Source organism: Stegastes partitus, unplaced genomic scaffold (assembly GCF_000690725.1).
Source record: "Stegastes partitus isolate 25-593 unplaced genomic scaffold, Stegastes_partitus-1.0.2 Scaffold1, whole genome shotgun sequence".
Lineage (NCBI taxonomy): Eukaryota > Metazoa > Chordata > Actinopteri > Pomacentridae > Stegastes > Stegastes partitus.
In genome coordinates, this window is record NW_007577732.1 from 1,089,689 (window position 1) to 1,108,288 (window position 18,600).

General features: G+C 43.2%; 1 protein-coding gene across 6 annotated transcripts in view; it reads left to right on the forward strand.

The window, feature by feature from the left end:
* mymx (myomixer) overlaps nt 1–15,945 on the forward strand; it is a 33,042-nt gene extending 17,097 nt beyond the window's left edge. For 3 of the 6 annotated variants that reach the window (XM_008300990.1, XM_008301065.1, XM_008301144.1), the window contains 19 exons: nt 347–603; nt 1,656–1,791; nt 3,109–3,315; nt 3,741–3,893; nt 4,896–5,113; nt 5,417–5,600; nt 5,698–5,847; nt 6,767–7,102; nt 7,372–7,491; nt 10,164–12,107; nt 12,734–12,868; nt 12,969–13,043; nt 13,125–13,211; nt 13,321–13,412; nt 13,557–13,642; nt 13,729–13,786; nt 13,870–14,086; nt 14,813–14,951; nt 15,061–15,945. In XM_008300990.1, coding sequence (XP_008299212.1) covers nt 347–603; nt 1,656–1,791; nt 3,109–3,315; nt 3,741–3,893; nt 4,896–5,113; nt 5,417–5,600; nt 5,698–5,847; nt 6,767–7,102; nt 7,372–7,491; nt 10,164–12,107; nt 12,734–12,868; nt 12,969–13,043; nt 13,125–13,211; nt 13,321–13,412; nt 13,557–13,642; nt 13,729–13,786; nt 13,870–14,086; nt 14,813–14,951; nt 15,061–15,326 — 4,860 coding nt within the window. In that variant the 3' untranslated portion in view covers nt 15,327–15,945. The remainder of the gene's footprint in view (nt 1–346; nt 604–1,655; nt 1,792–3,108; nt 3,316–3,740; nt 3,894–4,895; nt 5,114–5,416; nt 5,601–5,697; nt 5,848–6,766; nt 7,103–7,371; nt 7,492–10,163; nt 12,108–12,733; nt 12,869–12,968; nt 13,044–13,124; nt 13,212–13,320; nt 13,413–13,556; nt 13,643–13,728; nt 13,787–13,869; nt 14,087–14,812; nt 14,952–15,060) is intronic. The other 3 variants (XM_008300916.1, XM_008301294.1, XM_008301220.1) reach the window with 3 other exon arrangements.
* The last annotated feature ends 2,655 nt before the right edge of the window (nt 15,946–18,600 follow it).

An 18,600-nucleotide genomic window follows, 5' to 3' on the forward strand; every position in this document is an offset into this window, starting at 1 on the left:
ATGAATTCTACCACTGTTAGAAGCTTTATGTTGGGACAGAGCCTGGGTTATATGCTTGAACTGGTTAGAAACTCATTTACTTTCATCTTTACCAGTCTGACTGGCAAAGTCTTCAAGGTATACTCAAGGCAATTTATGAAGGGTAATATAAGGAAATAGTGCTTCCATATAATTCAATTATGAGTTGGAAAGGGAATGCAAATCCAGATTGTTAGAAACCAAAACATGTAGGTCAAAGCACAGTTGACCTAATAGGTATACTTTGTGGACTAAACCACATAAAAACCTATGCATCATGAGATATATTGTCGCCCTTCCATAACCTCTCCGCTTCTGTTCCGTATAGGCTGTGAAAGTGCTCCAGGCTCTTGGCAGCCTGGAAGCCTGGCTGGAGTCCGTGGAGCTTTCCATGAAGGAATCTGCATTAGCCGGTGACCCTGAGACAATGAGCGTGGCTGAGAGGGAGAGCTGTCTGCTGGAAAGAGAGGTGGCAGCCCGCAGCCTGGAGCTCAGTGCTCTGAGGCAGGAGGTGGAGCGCCTTCATGGCCACAGTCACCCCCACACACGAGGGCTTCCAGCGCGCATGGAGGAGGTGGAGAGAAAGTATGTTTATTCAGAGGATAGGTCAAGGGTAGCCCCCTGAGGCTTGTCATTATGGAAGAGTCATGTTATAAATCTGAACAAATCTGTGGTCAGGAAATACAGCAAGTCACTGTTTCCAAGAGGTCACAGGTTTGGGGTTGCCATGTTTGTAATCCAACATGGAAGGGTTTATTCATAAAAATTGACAGTTCTTATTTAAGACAAATAATTACACCCCATAAACCACAAACATGTATATATCCACGGATCTCACAGGTCGCCTTTTTACCCAAGTTGGCACGAATCCTCTCCATGCGCTCATTAAGTGCACAGCTCAAGTTTGTTCATTTGTGATTCATGCAGCACTTAGTGAGGTCTACCCCACAGCTTTTGACATGCATTTCACCCACAGCTCATCAGCGTGTGTCACAGTCACCCGTTCCATGTTTGCAAAATGACGCGCCTCTCTTGGGTTGGCCCCTGAAAGACAGGTTGTTGCCACAGACTCAGTAAAACCTCATGATGTTGGACGGTTTACGGGACATACCTCTGTCTATAAACAAAAGTTCAGACTCTGTAAAGAACACCGAGCTGACCAACGAAAATAAAGACACGGAAAGGTCTCCGTTTAAGTGTTTCCAGGGTGGGGGTGTTAGATGGGGCAGAGATGGCCACTTGTGCAGTCTGAGGTACCACCGATGCAGGTAGAAGCTCTCGCTGAGCAGCTGCAACACACTTGGTATGATGTCATTATTTAACACTACATAGAAGCAGCTTAAGGCTCATTTATTCTGGAAAAAACACCCTTTCAAATTGATCCCTTTACCATCTCATATGTAAACTCTGCACACACGAGGCACCTTGGTGCCCTGAAGTGCAGGATATGTTTATGTGACACATGATATATGATAACATAAACAGCACTCCAGCATGGTAACAGTCACCCAGCAAGCTGCCCACGGTCTCCTTAATGTGGCTGCGCTGAAGGATGCAGGGTTGTATGTGCGGAGGTGGATGTCGGCTAAAGTGGAGTTTCTGGTTAAAACATTCCTGCTGGTGTTTGTGTTTCCCAGGTACCATCGTGTCCAAAGTGCCCTGACCCAGCAGAGCTCAGAGCTGCAAGACACTCGCATGCTGACAGAGTTCCTGGAGCGTGTGGAGCTGGAGGAGAGCCAGGAGCTCAGCGGGAGTCGATACGGCCTTGGACAGGTGAGAAACAGCTTATGAGGGTAAAGGATCCACAAAGTTATAGTTTTAAAAAATGTTGTCATTTAGGTGTGTCTCACTCATGATGCTCACAGAATTCGAAATGATTTAAAGTCTCCTCTTTGGTCATCAACCAAAGCCCAAAAAAGTCCTCTCTGTTTATCAAAGTTACGTATTTAGATATTTTTTTCAATAAAATAATTCCTTGCTGCCTTCAAATATCACGTTCCTCTAAAATGTGGAACTCTATGAAGTCCCCTCCTCTCTCTCCACCCACCCTTCCCCACCCAACTCACAAGTTTGCCTATGGCTCTGTCTAAGCACTTTAAAACTACCGTAATTTTCGGACTATTGAGTGCACTTGAATATAAGCCTCACCCACGAACTTTAGAAAGAAAAAAAATGCGTGCATATATAGGCCACACTTGTCTATAAGTCCACGTTGTAACATGAGATATTTACACAGAAAGATTTTTTTTAACTTTTAATTAAGTACGTACCAGTAACACACAAAATGGTGTAAACTGGTAAAGACTAGTCAAAATTGGAGTAATTCAACCACACGCATTGGAACTGGAAAATTGAAGGCCACAACATGCAAACTGACTGAATTGGGTCCTCAGATATGTTTGATATGTTTAAAACCCCAAACATCTGAATCCATTTTTTGAGACAGCCATCGGTATTGTTCAGCTACAAGGTGGAAATACTTAGCCATAGCTTTGAACGCCTATTTTGCTTATTATGTGCCTTCCAGCATATGAAAACACCTGCTGGTCTTTACTTCAAGTAAAAATCCATCTATCAAAGAGAGGAGAAGAGAAGAGTGGATGTGATATTGTTAAAAAAAAACAAAAACATAAAAACAGGTACACCAGCATGTCTTTTCAGGTGATGTCTTGGGTTGTACACATGAAAAGTATCAGAAATAGTTGAGTGAAAAAGGATATCATAGTCTAACAGGCATAACAGTATAAATACATAAAAAGTTTAGGTTCATATGGGAAAGGTGTGAATTGAAGGGATTTCTGATGCTACCTTCCCATCCAACATGCAGCTTGAACAAACCATAAATTCATTTAAAATAATCCACAGATCATTTTCAACGGCACAACATTCTACTGAAAGCATCATCCTTATCAAAACTGTCGACAAAGTATGTCTCTGTGGATTAATTACAGTCATAAAGCATCTGACGTCTTAGATAAGGAAAATAAAACCCAAACCGTCAGCGTGTCCAGCGAACCAGCACTTTTCATCGTTTAGATTACACCTGTCACCTGCCTTATCATTCCACTGAACTAAGATCCGCTCTTTCAGCCTCTCCACAGTGAAATTTCCTCAGCTTCTACTTTGCTGGGACTCCAAAGCAGCAGCGGCGGCGGCGGTGGTGGTGAGCCCCTCATAGAAACTATGGGGGACCCTGTGGAGGAGCTGCGAGAAGCGGTGGAGATGCTGAATGACACCGTGAGGGAAAGAGGTCGATCGCAGAGCCACGATCAGGCCGTCCAGGAGCTGCTGAGCAAGGTAAGGTGATGGCAAGTGTCAGTACATGGGAGGTCTGTTTCTGGGTCAATAGATCCAGTGGTTGCTGCTAAGCTATAATGATCTTACACAATGCTGAACGTTTTTTAAGTTTTTAGCAGAGCCACATCTGGTTTACTTTTTTTTACTGTGGCTGTGTACTTTAATGGGCCCCAAACAAGCCTCCGCCGTCACCACCACCACTCCCCCTTCACATGTTTGTGTTAATTCGATTTATTCTTAGTGAAAAAGGCAGCAAAGAAATATCAAAATAGCACATACACAGATGGCCGGAGGGGGAAATCCATGACACCATTTAAAACACCAATTTGCAATGTGGCTCTCATTGGAAAACAAATAACACGCAGTGAAATATAATGACATAATGATATCCTCTGAGTGCTCATGATGACTTTGCGCCTTGACAGCACGCCAGCCTGGCGGTGCGCGTGGAGGAGCGCCTGTGCTGCAGTAAGGATCTAGGCCTGGACATCCTGGAGAAGGAGACAGACATGGCCATCCAGTGCGAGCCAGACCACTGTGGCCTCGAGGCTCTGCAGGAGAAGCAGGACCACCTGGAGGTGAGAGGAAGATGCCGGCACACGTTGTGACCGTGGCGTAAACATCTGAAATGATTCATTGCCGTTAATTCAATCCAATATTCCATTCCGCTGACTCTGGATTGCAGACTTTTTGCTCAGTGTCATGAAAAAGGGGAAGCCCACACTCCCACCCTTTGTCCGTCTCACCTCCAACACATTGTTCCACCGCCTGTTTCCTGTTGTGCCAGGGTTTTTTTACACAACAGAAAGAAAAAAAAAAAAAGGGAGGCGGGGGCAGGTCCTCCCCGCTTTGTGCTTTGTTTAATTTATTATATAAACTGCACTGTGCAATCACACACATAGAGCGTGCAAAAGTTTATTATTCACACAGGATATTTATTTATGCTTGTGTGAGTCACTGTTCTGTTAGCTCTCAAAGTGTGTGTGTGTGCGTGCGTGCGTGCGTGTGTGTGTGTGTGTGTGTGTGTGTGTGTGTGTGTGTGTGTGTGTGTTTATGAGTAAATCTGGTAGGGTGTGTATGAGTGTCCAGGGGTCACAGGGTTGGACTATGTTGGAGTTGGGGATGGTAAAGTTCTGTGTGAGTCATTTTTGGGCCGTGTTATGTTTATCATACACACACACACACACACACACACACACACACACACAGCTGTCTGGACTTGATACCACTGAAGAGCAGAAATGACCTAATCTCCCAAACTGAAATAACTGTGCCGTCAGCAGACAGGCATCCACAACTCCGTGTTCGTGAGCCGTACTGTAGCTGAGAAACATTACAGAGTATCGCTCCCAGAGAACCACTATTAATTACTGCCTCGTCAAAAGCAGAAAAAAAACTGGTCAAGATTGCGAGCTTGCTATAGCATGGCAGCCCATATGTACACCATATGGGCCTCTAACTGCATAATATGCATAAAGCTATGGAAATGAGGTCATAGTCAGAGATACAATTGGTACAGGCTGTTTGAGTGATCCCAGGTTCGATGGGAGATGATAGATTTTCACTGTGATTCTCCACAGATTGACTATGAAATCATCAGGGAGGAGGTAAAGGAGATGGAAGACCAGGCTTCCCGGATGAAGGAGCTGTGCCCAGAGAGAGTGCACGTACTCGAGGCAAAGATCCAGGCCACGCTGCAGGCCTGGAACGAGCTGGGAAAGAGCGTGACGGAGAACAAATCGCGTCTGCGAGAGTTTGTGCAGCTCCAGGACTTCTTCAGGAGCTACCTCGCCATGATGTAAGCAGGGAGTGAGGAGTATCGTGACCCCTTTCATAATCCACTTTGTGGGAACATCTGCCCATTACAATATCTTAGAAGAACACGATGTCCTTCTTTGTCAAGCACAGGTCCCTGAGGAAATGTATAATTTAAGATGTGCTCAGAAGGTCAGAGCAAGGTTCCTCAGCTGAGTGCGACAGAGCGATGAATGTTGAGGGGGAGTCTGCTCATTCTCATGTTTTAGTGAATGTATGTTTTTTCTCACAACCCTGTTCCTTGTCTCCTCCACTACCTCTTACCACAACCCGCTCCCCTGAACAGCTCATGGACCGAGGACACCAGGTCTTGCATTTTCTCCGATACCGCCTTGCACCTTGGGAGAGATGGGCAGAAGCCACTGGCTGCAGAGCTGGACATGCAGATTGAGCGAAAGTTTAATGAATTTGATGAGCTGGCAGCCACAGGGAAGAACCTTTTAGACAAAGAGCATCACCTCACGCAGATGGTGAGCACGGATACACGCTTGCAACTTACTGCCGTCCACGAAAATATGGTTGGTTTGGTTATATCCACTTTTGCAAACCCTGAGTAATTTCTTGTAGGTAAGAGAGCGCATGGAGGAGCTGAGGAACATGCTTGGGTGGATCTTGGTGCACTGGAGGGCTCAGAAACAACAGTGGCTTCACAAGAAGAGCAGACAGGAGTGTTCACAAGATAACATTTATTCTGAGGCGACAATGTGCCCTCCAGAGGTAAGAGGCATTTACAGTTTGTTCAGTGTCATATTTCACACATACGTGGGTTTTTCCATGTCATAGCATCAGAGGCCTTCAGCTTAACCCCAAAACCCTTTTGTCATAAACTTTGGTATCTATTTTACATAGATATATCAAGATAATTTTCACTAAAAAAAATGCCTGTCGACTGACTTTGAGTGGCATTCGTAAACATACAAAAATATCACTACTTAATCTCTGCATGATTATTTTTTTGGTTTATGTGTACTTAAGGATGGGGCTTTTCATGACTCATCAGCCAGAAATTATTTGGTCTGCTTGCAGTTTCTGAATCAGTGGCATGACGAGAAATAGCAGTGACAATTTCAAGCTTTTAACTTAAATATTTCCTAAAATATTGTCATTCAAATACAGCCTCAGATTTCAATGTGTAAAAAAAACATGCGGAAAGTGGGTCGACAGGCAATTTCGGGCAAATCAGACACGGTCGAGCAGAAATTGTTTTAAAACTTTGATGAAGTGAGATGGAATGTCCCAATGTGACCGTACCGTCATCTGGGGCTTCATGTTAGTTTTAAGAACAAACTTTTTTTTAATATATATTTTTAATAATTAAAACAGGTTATAATGTAGCCTGAAGTAGCACTGAAGGTTTTGGTGGTGTGCGGCCAGTAACAGCCGACACTAATCAGGCTGTTTGCAAAAAAATAACAACGAATATCAGAAAATCTCAATAATTTGAGGCTGACAAATTGACTGTCTGTGGATGAAGAGTTAGCAAAACTATGTTGGTACCATGACTCATATATGCATGCTGGAAACTAGCATTTGAAAACAAGCATAGAGGTATATAATGGTAAACATCCCCAGAAGAGATTGAGTACTTCTTCACCAATGCGAATACTTGTTCATTTCTTCTTACCATCCCACACAGACTTCAACTCCTGAGCCAGAGGTCTTCCAATCTCAACAGTGTCAAGTTGTCAGTCCTTGTGAAGACACAAAGAAGGCAGCCAGAGACAGTCAGCACTCATCTCACGAAGAGAAGCAGTCAGAGGATGGCTACGAGGTCATGAACAGTATCGGACCTCAGGGCGACTTTCCCAAAACCAACATCATGGTGCTCAAAGAGGGCAGCAGTCCACCTACGGGAGGCACAGTCAACCTCATCCTTAGTTTTGGTAACACAGGGGACAGCCAGGTTCAGGTGTTCGACCTGCCTGCTAGGACGGATGAGGTAGTGGAGGAGACCTCTGAGCCTGTCCACAGGGTGAGAAACACACCCACACTTCACCAAACACCATTATGGAGGGCCGCGATTACTGACTATGTGCATTTCTTCCCCACTGAAACAAGTGATTTTTGTTACAGTTCCTGAAGGTCACTGCAGTAACATTAATTCTCTGTAAGGACACTGCATGGGATCTCCCTCCTTGACTGTCCTGCTGTTCATTCCTCTCTCTCTCTCTCGCTCTCTCTCTCTCTCTCTCTCTCTCCTTTGGCCTTCACGTCTTCCTTTTTCCCCATTTTCTCCCTCAGCCCACTGTGCCTCAATCTTCTGCCTGTAAAAACTTTTGGAGGCGCTGCCAGGGGCTTTTGGAAAATACTTTGGGTAGTTTAAAGCGAAAGAGAAAGATTTATCGGCAGAGTGCGAATGAGGTAAACTGCGCAGTGTGAACTGGCATTGCATGCTGTGTCTCAAAGTGTGCTGGGACTGCATGCTGTGTGTAGATGTGTTCTGGGGGCAGCATGTTCTACTAACCCGTTACAAGGTACAACCAGTCCGCGGCCTCCCCGTGTTTTTGCCTTCTCTGTAAGTCAGGCGTAAGAGTAAAGGGAAACAAGGCAGGCCGAGGGGCCATCACAAAGTATTTGTCCTGACACCATCTCCAAAGTCACTGTGGCTGGAAAATGTAGAGTTAACATGAGAGAAGTGAGAAAAGACAACAAACCATCTGACTGTTAAAACTCACAATTTCTCACTTAACTGCAGTCATAAATACAAATCTAAAAGCAAATAAATTCTGTTTTAAATAAAAGTCCATTCTGTCATGACATTTAATGGGATGTGAAAAGAAAGGTGCTACTTTTACAATCCATTTGTAAAAACAGAAATGTACCGACTGAAATGCAGTGATACATCTGATCTCCTGTAAGGGAACATAAACCATTGTCTTTATGGAAGTTTTATAAGCTTGTTACAAGTTGCTAGAATTTACACATTTAATTTATTATTATGAACTTTTAGACCAACCCAAGTTTAAGTTACAGTTAAATTTTAATGAGATTTATTGTTTTAATTAATTTAATGCAAATGAAAGTTCATTTAATTTTACAAATCACATTTAATTTTTTTTTTTTTTAATCCTAAAATCAATTGTTAATTACCTTTGCAATATTGACCACCTTATTTAAAGGAGTCATAAAACTTGTCATAGATTACAGATGTAAAAATAAAAGAAATTACCTGATTAAGCTTAACCCTCTGAACCCCAAGCATTTACATTTTTGGGTGTTTGTTTGTTTGTTTGTTTTTTGTTCATTGTGTTACTGCAATATAAGTCCTCCACCTCTATGGAAACAACACAACCATGGCTGAAAGTACAAAGGACTTAAAAATGCCTTCTGTGCTGTAGGACACAGGCATAGGAGAAAAAAAGAAGAAAGTAAGAAAAAAAAAATGAATTTTTTAGATGATTTATTTTACTTTTTTTTTTTTTTAAATCTTGAATTAGCATGTGCCGACACTACCCAGGACCAAAAACAGGCACCCAAAAAAAAAAAAAAAAAAAAAAAATAAAGTAAGAAAAAAAAAATGAATTTTTTAGATGATTTATTTTACTTTTTTTTTTTTTTAAATCTTGAATTAGCATGTACATGGAATTCTAGGTGTCCACTAATAATAACACTACTGGGGGGGGGGAAGTGGTGATTTAATAGATATCTTAAGAATTAGATTGTTTCCGTACTTGTCTCTGATCGTTCCTGTGCAAACACTGCCTGTAGTTCAGCTTAGTTCAAACAAATGTACCTGAATTTCGGTTGTGTGATGGTCACAGCTGAGACAGTAATACCTTTACAGCTGCATTAAAGAGCACAGATTTGTTTGTTTTTTACAGAACCTGGTTATTGCAGATTTTTTATTTTTGCTGAATTTTTACATTTACCATATAAAATAAAGAGATTTTGATGAAATATCACAATTTTAAGCTTGGAGTTGTTTAAGTTTTGCAGCACGTCATAGATGAGGAGTTTAATGACCAGTGTATTTTTCTAGTTTTTACAGTTTCTGAGTCTGAGAAATGGTGTAATTTGGATGACTTATGGAGTTCTAGGTGTTAAGTCACTGAAAACGAATGTGTGTATTTTGGACTTGCAGGAGTGAATGCGAATCTGTCTTCACAATAATCTGTCAGTGGTCATTTTCCTTTTCAGCTTGTCTAATGTAAACTGAAAATCAGACAATGAATCAGTGTGTTCACAGGCCTACTTTTGTCTGCAATTAAAACTTTTCTATTGGAACTAAATGAGGCAGGATTTAAAACTGGAAAGCCCTGATGACAGAGACAGAATGAGAGTGATGAGTAAGAAAAGCACTCACAGTCTTCTTCCTGCTGTGGATGTTGACAGAAGCTCTCTCTTCTCCTTCTGTCATCTCATTGCAAAGCCTGATGTAAACCTGCTCGTGTCTGGCTCTCCATAGCCGTGCCACGATTGTGTGAAATAAGTGACCTCACCCCCTCACTTCCTTTGAAAATTGTGCTCCAAAATGGCTCCCAGCAGGAGTATGTCCCAAATGCCAGCGGAGGTGCAGTCATTAGGCGGAGAACTGGTGCTGAACTTTCAGGAAAGGCCTCCAGACTGCACACCATGATTTATAGTCTGGGGGCTTCCACAGAAACAAGAGATTAGTCACAGAGTTGAAAGGTCAGGACATTACAGCTGCGCATGACGGCATGTGCAGCCACATATGATTTAGATTAAGTCCTGCAAGTGTGCAGTTGCAATCATGTCCGTGTTCTTTTTGTCCTTTCATCAAATTTTTTTGTCTTTCGTGTTTTTTTTTGTTGTTTTTTTTACACATTTGTGTCGTTGTATGGGGCTCATACATTCCTGAATCCATTGTTTTCTTAAGTGTGTAAGATGATTGTCTAAGTCGGTTTTGCTCTCATGTCATCATCCATCTGTAACACATAAAACAGCTCAGAGAGAGCTGCAAGGCTTCAGCCTGCAGCACGCATGAGTGTCTCTGGGGTTAACCATTTCTAACACACCTTCAGTGAAATGAGAGCTCACACACATGCCTAATATGCTTTTCTCCTTTTTTATAGGTAAGTACCTACTTGCATGTCAAGGATAACAACCTGGCTGTGGCCCCTGTGTATGAGAGTATCACCCTGCCCCGCCAAAAGAGCCGCTCTGCAGCCTCGGCCTCCCCTACCTTCTTGCCATCCCCCTCCTTGCCATCTCCCCCGGCGGCTGCGCCACAGTCGACCAACGTAACCTTCCACCCTTTGACGGGGAGCAGCAGCACCTCCATCTTCAGCAGCCTCAAGAGGATGGGCAAGAAGAGAAAGCGGAAGAGGGATGCTCGCAGGCACACTATTCAGAAAATCATGGGAGTGGAGGAGCAAACGGATGGCATGCCCCATTATGCCTGCGAGACAGTTCCATACGACACGCACACATGGCCGCTGAAAGAAGGTCGAAGGAAGAAGAGTTCACCAAAGACTGGGGATGGAGTGGAAGCTATGGCCTATATGAAGAACCCCCTGCTGAGGGACATTGATACAGAGTGTTCAGGAGAATATAGCATCATTCCATATGCTGTATCAGCAGGACCAACCACTTTGCCCTCAGCAGGTCAGGTGAGAAGCCACTGCAGATTCCTTTCATTGGGTTCTGTGCTGAGCTTTGATCTACCTAAAGACATGACCCTCATCCCCAGCATTCAGGACATCATCACTATTGCCCCTCCGGAGTCCAAAAAAGGAGGCGGGACAGATCCAGACCCCCAGAGACACACAGTCCTGAGCTCTTTCAGACAGACTCGACCCACCGTCACACGCAGTCCGGCTGAAATTGGCTTTTCTGAAACACAACCTTCAACAGTTGCAGTAAAAGATCTGCCTGATGTGGACAAGAGTTTTCAGCCTCCATGTCCTTCGTCTCTGGAAGAAGATGAGGATCAGACTGTGCCATGTAATGACTTGTCCAAAACCCAGTTCATCCTGCGTGAGGATGCAGAGCAGGAGTGGGACAAAATGCTATCGGAAGTTAAAACAGCTGAAAAGGAGGGAACCAGCCAGCCTTCACAGCTTCCTATTTATGTGAACCAAGCCCCCACTTCCACTACCGCTGCACATAAACACGAGTGTCTTAGTGTCCATACACTCATTCGAGACCTGAATGGGCACATGTACCATAAATGCACAAGAGCCCAGTGTACACATGAAGAGAGTCCTGGACTTCAATCAAGCCAGGCATCTCACATGACAGTGAATCTGAAGTCAACCGTGAGTGTGAGTGTTCGTCAGGACTCTGTGGACTCTGGCATCTCCACCTCCAGCAGCATCAAGCTTTGCTCTGATGCTCCATGTCCAGAGAACCAGCGGCCCAAGGGAGTGGTGGGGAGACTCATATCTCTTGAAGTGGGAGGTATCGATTGTAGTAAAACAAGAGAGAACGATGTAACATCCTCAGGTCCGTCTCCAGACTCTGCAGTGATCGAAGCAGAACCTGTTCACCTCGACCACCAGCAGTTTGAAGAGGAAGAGGAAGAACTGGAAGACATCTGGAACCAGACCTCTAACTACAGGCAGAGCATCTGCTCAGACATCATGTACCAGCCCAACCAGGAAGACTCCATAAACTCAGACCAATCCAGAGAGCCCCTTTGCCACTCACCCTCAGCTACGACGCCACCTGTGCTCTACAGGAACCTGGTCACTGCCTCAGCTCCCAACCTCCTTGTGGCTGAGTTCAAACTGCCGTCACACATTCAGAGCCTGCTGGGGTACGACAAGGGGCAGAGTCCCAAAGGTCACCTTCCTCCACTGGCGATAGGCGACAGGAGGTCCTGGGCGGCTTTTCCCAACAGGGAACCAGCCGGGAAGACTTCGGCAACAGTGAACGAGACCGCGTCTGATCCAGTGAAGCTGCCTGATGTAGGAGACAATCAGAGATACATTTATCAGTACAGAGAGGATGAGGAGGAGGAGGAAGAGGAGGCAAAGGTGGGGGAGGAGGTGGACGAGCTCGCAGGTGGCTTGAAGGTGAGGTCAACGTTTGATGTACTGTGATGTCGCCACCTTTGAAACTGTACTCTAATTATAAAAAATATTTTTCCCCCCTTGCATAAACCTATATAAAAAGTCATACAGATGGTTTGTAAAACATTTTTAAACCACCTTCTTCTACTAATAGAATAGAAAGGAGGACAACTTTATTGCTCTCTGAGGTAGAAAATTGTCTTGGCTCATCTGCTAGTTCATTCACACACCATTTAACAAAAAAAGCAGTCAAAGAAATAGTCCCCATGGCAACTGTTAAAAGATTTCTGGTGGCTAAGACACGTATTTCAAAGCCAACATAAATAAAACCAAACTATATGCTTGTCTAGAAGAGGTAGGTGAGAAAATATATTTAACATAAACTTACTGAAGTGACCTTTCAACAAACCTGCCTCATTACCTGAAGATTCATTAATGCAGCATCAATAAGTCATTAATAGGTGTGCCAGTAGTGCTTTGTACATAATGAATATGTATATGGCAAAAATGGAGCCGTAAACCTCTAATGGCATTAGGCTGCTTTCATCACTGTCGTATATCAAAGACAAAACATCTATATGACTATTTTTGTCATCAGTATTACTGTAGAATCTTCTCTTCCTGAACAGGACCACTCGATGAGTCTGCTGTCTGTTCATATGGATTTGGATGGAGCCTGTCAGCAAAGAGCAGCCTCACAAAGCCTGGAAGACATGGAGAGGCCAGAGAAGCTGGTGGCCACAGGAGGGCGCTGCTTCACCCTGGTGAGACTTACTGTAATCAGTGTAGCTACTGGCTTATGGCAAATATGGGCTCTCCTATTAATTGTTTTTTTTTTTTTTCCGTGCATTTTGTCATTATCAGAGTGGAAAGCCTGAGCTGCAGTCGATGGAGGGAACACTCGAGAGGAAGCACAAGCTGCAGCTGGGAGGAAAGAAAGTAAGAAATGTTTGAGCCAGCATGTTCAGCAAATGTAAAGCCCCGCAGTCAGCAGCACACAGTCTTATCTTATTTTCACAGGCAGCCTCCAGAGGCTGGAACTCCTACCATGCTGTCCTATATAGACACACCTTGTGCTTCTACCAGGATAGAAAGGATACACTGAGGGTAAGCAGAAAAAGTTATAACAAAAAACAAAAAAAAGAGCCTAAGAGAAGAGAAGGGATTAATAATTGAAGTAGATGGTCAGTGATAATCAGACTGTGCTGTGCTGCAGAGTTCTGCATGTGGCCTGCCGCTGAACCTGACGGGAGCTGAGTGTTCACCTGCCCCGGACTACACCAAAAAACCCAACTGCTTTCGATTACGGTAAACCCTGCAATAACTGCTAAATTATAATTACAATGTTTTATAGATTAAAAAGCCCCGAAGGCAACAATAAATGTACACACAGCTGTATGTTTGACCCATTTAGCATCTGTAAGTTCAACAGTTGTATTTTCTTATCTTCAGGCTCCGTGATGGGTCTGAATATCTGCTCAATGCTTCCTCACGCTTTATGATGAAGAAATGGATGATGAAAATACAAGCAAACACAGGTAAATATTATTAATTCGAAGCCCATTTATGCTAGTAGTGCACTGATGTTCCACTGATGTGATTCATTTGTATGTTTTCTTTAAAGATCAGAGTGTTTCTTCAGTACCAGGTGTCCCGGTTGATCGAGACCTCTCCATTTTCTTGTAAGATTTTCATTCACTAAAATTCTTTCAATCGTATCATAATCCTGTGCAATAATCCCTTTGAAACTCCTTTGTCCCTTCAGAAAGCCCTCTCTCTGCTTCGGATGTCCTGATCCAGCCAGTTGCCGCTGCTCCCCTCGACACGATGTCACCCGCACATTCCCTAGGAACAAACCGCCACCGGGTAGCGCCCAAACCAAAGAGATCGTCGTCCTCACCAGAGACTTCGGTCACTTGCCACAGACTCATTTAAAAAGACTGGATGAGCAGTCAGCCATCTCATCCTCTGGCTGCTGTGGTGAGGCCTTCTGCTGTGCACACAAAAGCTATATTTACCTGGGAAGAGTTGACCAAATGTCCTCCGCGTTCACACATAGCGGAAGCAGGACAAACACCACTCTTCACTGCGGAGTGCTGAGTTTTCCCACGGTGCTGCTGCTGCTGGTTAGAGGATGCACTCAGTGTTTGTCAGTGATTTAAAGCTGGGGAAGGCTGTATTTTTTAGGCGTCACTGGGCAAACAATTTACAACTTTGCAGCATACTGTAATTCGAGTGATCTGAGAGGAAAGCCGATATCGCACTTCTTCTTGGCTGTGTTTCCAGGCTTTAGAAAGTTTCGTTCATGACGGGAGGCTTTGTCAATTACAGGGTTTAGGACAAAGCATGGAGAGCTGTAGGAGGAGGGCTGCAGTTCTTCTTGCCATTTTTTTTTTTTTAGATTTCTGATTACTGCAGCTTTAACTGCATTTTAATTATTTCTTCAACAATGATTTTCCCAATCAATTTGTTTTGTTTTTAAGGTTTCGTTCAGCTTTTTAGCACTTCAGACTGCTTTGATAAAAGGTCTAGCCATCTCAGAATGGATGCTGCAGGTACAGTAGGTACCACTAGGGGGAGCTAAGGCATCAACTTACAGCATATTAAACAGCTAGCGTGTCACATGGCAGCACAGACACCAGGGTTGCCACTGTAAACTTTATGTTGCTCAGCTCTTCTGCTTTTAATATTTCCTTTGACCCTCCCTAGATGATGATGATGATGATGAAGGCCGTTTACAGCAGACAGTGACTCACAGACTCTCTGGAGGATTCAGAGACAACTCCCCTGTATCCAGCGGTCAGGACTGGCTCAGCAGCAAGCGCCGCTCCCACTCCTTCACATCAGGTTACTCTGCAGTTATTAACTTAAATCCTATAATTTGTATTGTGTCAGTGAATCTGCAGCAGCTGTTTTTTGTCTCCTAATCTTCTCTATTGTACTTTTTTTCTCTCAGCAACTTACCAGAAGATCAAGCCCATGTTGCACGCCCCTGGAGGAAAAGGCCCGGACCAAGGCTCCAACTACTGTGTGACTCTGGTGGTGGGAGACAAGTCAGCAGATGGCCTTTCGGTCAGCAGAAGCTCTGAGCCACCGCTGCTGGCCTCGGCTGGATGGCAGCAAGACACGTACCAAGACTCTGCTCTGAAAAGCTACGCCAGCCTGCCGCGGCCACGCAACAAGTCCGTCTTCAAAAAGTTCTTTGGGAAAAAGGACTTCTGAGTTTATAAATGAGAATTTTTCACTAATAAAGGGTTTTACAGATAGTTTGAAATGTGCAGTGCACATACTAAGCAAAAAAGGAAAAGAAAAAAACACTACTACTGACCGTATTTATGATTGAAAGACTACCACAGTTTTATTTTTGATGTGTTTTATATAAATCACGTGCTGAAAGTTCCTTATAAAATTCCTTTTTACGAGTGTTTATATTACTTCTTTCTTCTTGTTTAAACTAAAGGGCAATGCTGTATGAGTGTGCACTGTGTAGTTGCAGATTTGATTGTCTTATTTCAGTCAGAATTCGTTTTCTCCATGTGATTAACAGTTTTCGTAAACCCTCCCACTCGGCGGAGAATCAGTTTAGACTCCCAGTGACTCTCATCTTGACTTGATTATGACTAAGTATTAACAATATCCTGAGCTCATGACGCTTGCAGTACATCATTACAGCTCTCTGGCTTCACATGTACAGTGTGATGCGCACCGACACATTTTACGCAACCACAAATAAGCAGTTTGATACTGCTTGAGCTTGTTTTGATATAAATACTTTTCTAAAGAATTGTAGCAGAGACAATACATAATAAAACCTTTAAAAAAATTTTTGCTTTGACTGTGATTAAAGATCTTTATGTTTTTTTAAGACAGCAGTGGTGAACATGTCTGTTTTTCAAGCTTTGTTCGTCATCTCTGGGGGCTTTGAAGAGCAAAAGGATTAGATGAACAGAGAGATTAAAGGCCACGCTAGGCTAAGAACATCTTCACATCATTAGTCTTATTTTTGCACTATAAAACCTGACACCGTTCAGGGACGTAATTCAAACAAACGCATAATCAACATTGCATTTATGATGCTGAGGAACCAGGCACTCTCACCAGACATGGCTGCATAATCAGTCTTGTGCATTAAGCATTTGCAAAATGCTACTGTTTAGCATTACAAAATATTCAGTGACTCACTCCATGATGTCTGAGACAGATTAGTTACGGCACAGAGGGAAAGGGCACAATTTTTTGGAAGATTTACACAAAACACTGACAAAGCTAAACTCTCTAAATAAAAAAATAATAATCTTAAAATGTAATTGCTTCCATATGCGAAACACATGGGAGCTGCACAAGTGTAAGCAACTAGAAGGGTTCGAAGTGTAAGAGCCAAAAGCAAGATTAGTTGAGGTGTAAATGCTAAAAGCATATGAAATTTTAATTTTGAGTTCAAACCCCGTAGAAAGAATTGCCCCTGTGTATGTAAACACGGAAAGTAGCCGAACTGTTTGTTCAAGTGTGAGACATCAACACAGATGAATTGTCGCTTTAGGAGCAATGGAAGCTGTTGAAATGTTAGCTGAGCTGTAAGTAATTGAAATTTCATTTGAAGCTGAAGTGCCACATACAGTTGTGCAGTGTCAGTTGGTACATAAGCACTGACAGCAGCTGAAGTGTTGGGATAATGGGTGAGATAACATGCACTATGCACCAGTCTCAAACAACAACCTTCACATAATGCTATATACAGCATGCAGTAGAAGTATGTGCACCCCTGGACACTGCCACTTAAATGTCAAATGACTTAAAACTGTACCAAGTAACTATATATTTCTAAGTTGAAAAGTAGAGTAGATAATCTCAAGAACAATTAACCCTATTCAGGACTTTCATGTTGCCATACGCAGAGGGTCTTTCAGGGTCCATTGGACCCCAAGAAAAAATATGTGCAAAATATATGTTGGCATTCATCATAGACTTTTACACCATGTTAAATACATTTTCTGATAAGTTGACGTATTTTTGGTTCCAAATGCATAACAAATGTCCCTCTTTTTATATTTTAAAGAAATCTTCAAAAAAAAACAATACCTGTCTCCTACACCAAATGCCCTGAGCTCCAAAAGACCCCAAACGTCCTGAATAGGGTTAAACAACAAACAATTTAGGCAGACTATAGTAAAACTACAAGCCCCAGAGTAAAAAAAAACAATAACTCATAAATAAACACAAAACTTACCATAAATCATTGTAATTCACAAACATGTTCTATAATGAGCAGTGAACGCTGGAACTTTTGGAAATATGTCTTTGTGCATGTCTGCATTATGGCTCCACCTGGAAAAGAATTGCCTGAAGAACTGAGAAATCTCATTAACGTCATTAATCTCATTGACGTACAGGAAAATTAGTGACCAACAAAAAATGAGTAGAAACACAGTTGCAGCAGTTATCAGGAAGCACAGAATGAGCCACTGATTAGAGCCGCAGTGTTCTAAAACGGTGCCACAGAAAGTGTACGAGTTTCACAATCTAGCTCTGAAAAACAGACAGCTAAGTGCATCTACGAACTGTGGTCAAGAAAAAAATAAAATAAAATTACTTGCTGCAAGATTAAAGTTAGGACATGAATAGAAGTCCAATGAGTGTTGGGAGCACATCCCTTGGTCAGATGAGACAAAGATAAATTTATTCAGCTCTGATGGTTTTCCAGAATGTTCGACATGACCCTGGCTGGGACTAGCACAGTGAATTCAAGCACCTGACAGTGAAGCACGTAGGCAGGAGTGTGATAATGTGGGGCTGCATGAGTGAAAAAGCTTTTGGGAAGGTAACGTTCATAGATGGCACCATGAAGGCCTGTAGACATACCAAGAATCTGGCTAACAAGATAATTCCAGTCTCCAAAGACTGGCAGAAGAGGAGTATTCCAGCATGATAACAATCCAAAGCCAAAATCACACAAGAAAAGAATAAAAAAGTGAAAACTCTGACCTGACGAGTACTGTACGTTGCCAGGCTTGAATCAGATAGACCACCTTTGGGGTGTTTTAAAGAGAAAAGCAGAGAAACACAACCACTCCAGGAAAAAGCAGCTGGAAAAATTTGCCTCTGCAGAATTGTAGAACATTTCTCCACACAGGCACTAGATCCGGGAGGCCATTGAAATCAGGAAGCGAGGCTCACACACAATCAATAGAGATGATGGAGCGTTCCTTCTATCCCACACCTGGGACGCTCTGCTCCAGAGACCACCGCGCGGCGATAGGTGTGGCCAAACTGACACACCCACTGGATCTGTCAGATTGGCCACAGCTGATAAAGACAAGTCACACACGTCAGATGACACTTCTGAAGAAGGCGACAGATGGAATGCCGAAACATGTCAAGGTACAGCTAACAACTTCATACCATTGTCCTATTACAAAGAAATTCTTAAGTCTATTTCTCCAGAGATTTGTGCAACAGCGGTATCCTCCATCCTGAGGAGGATTGAGTCTGTCATAGA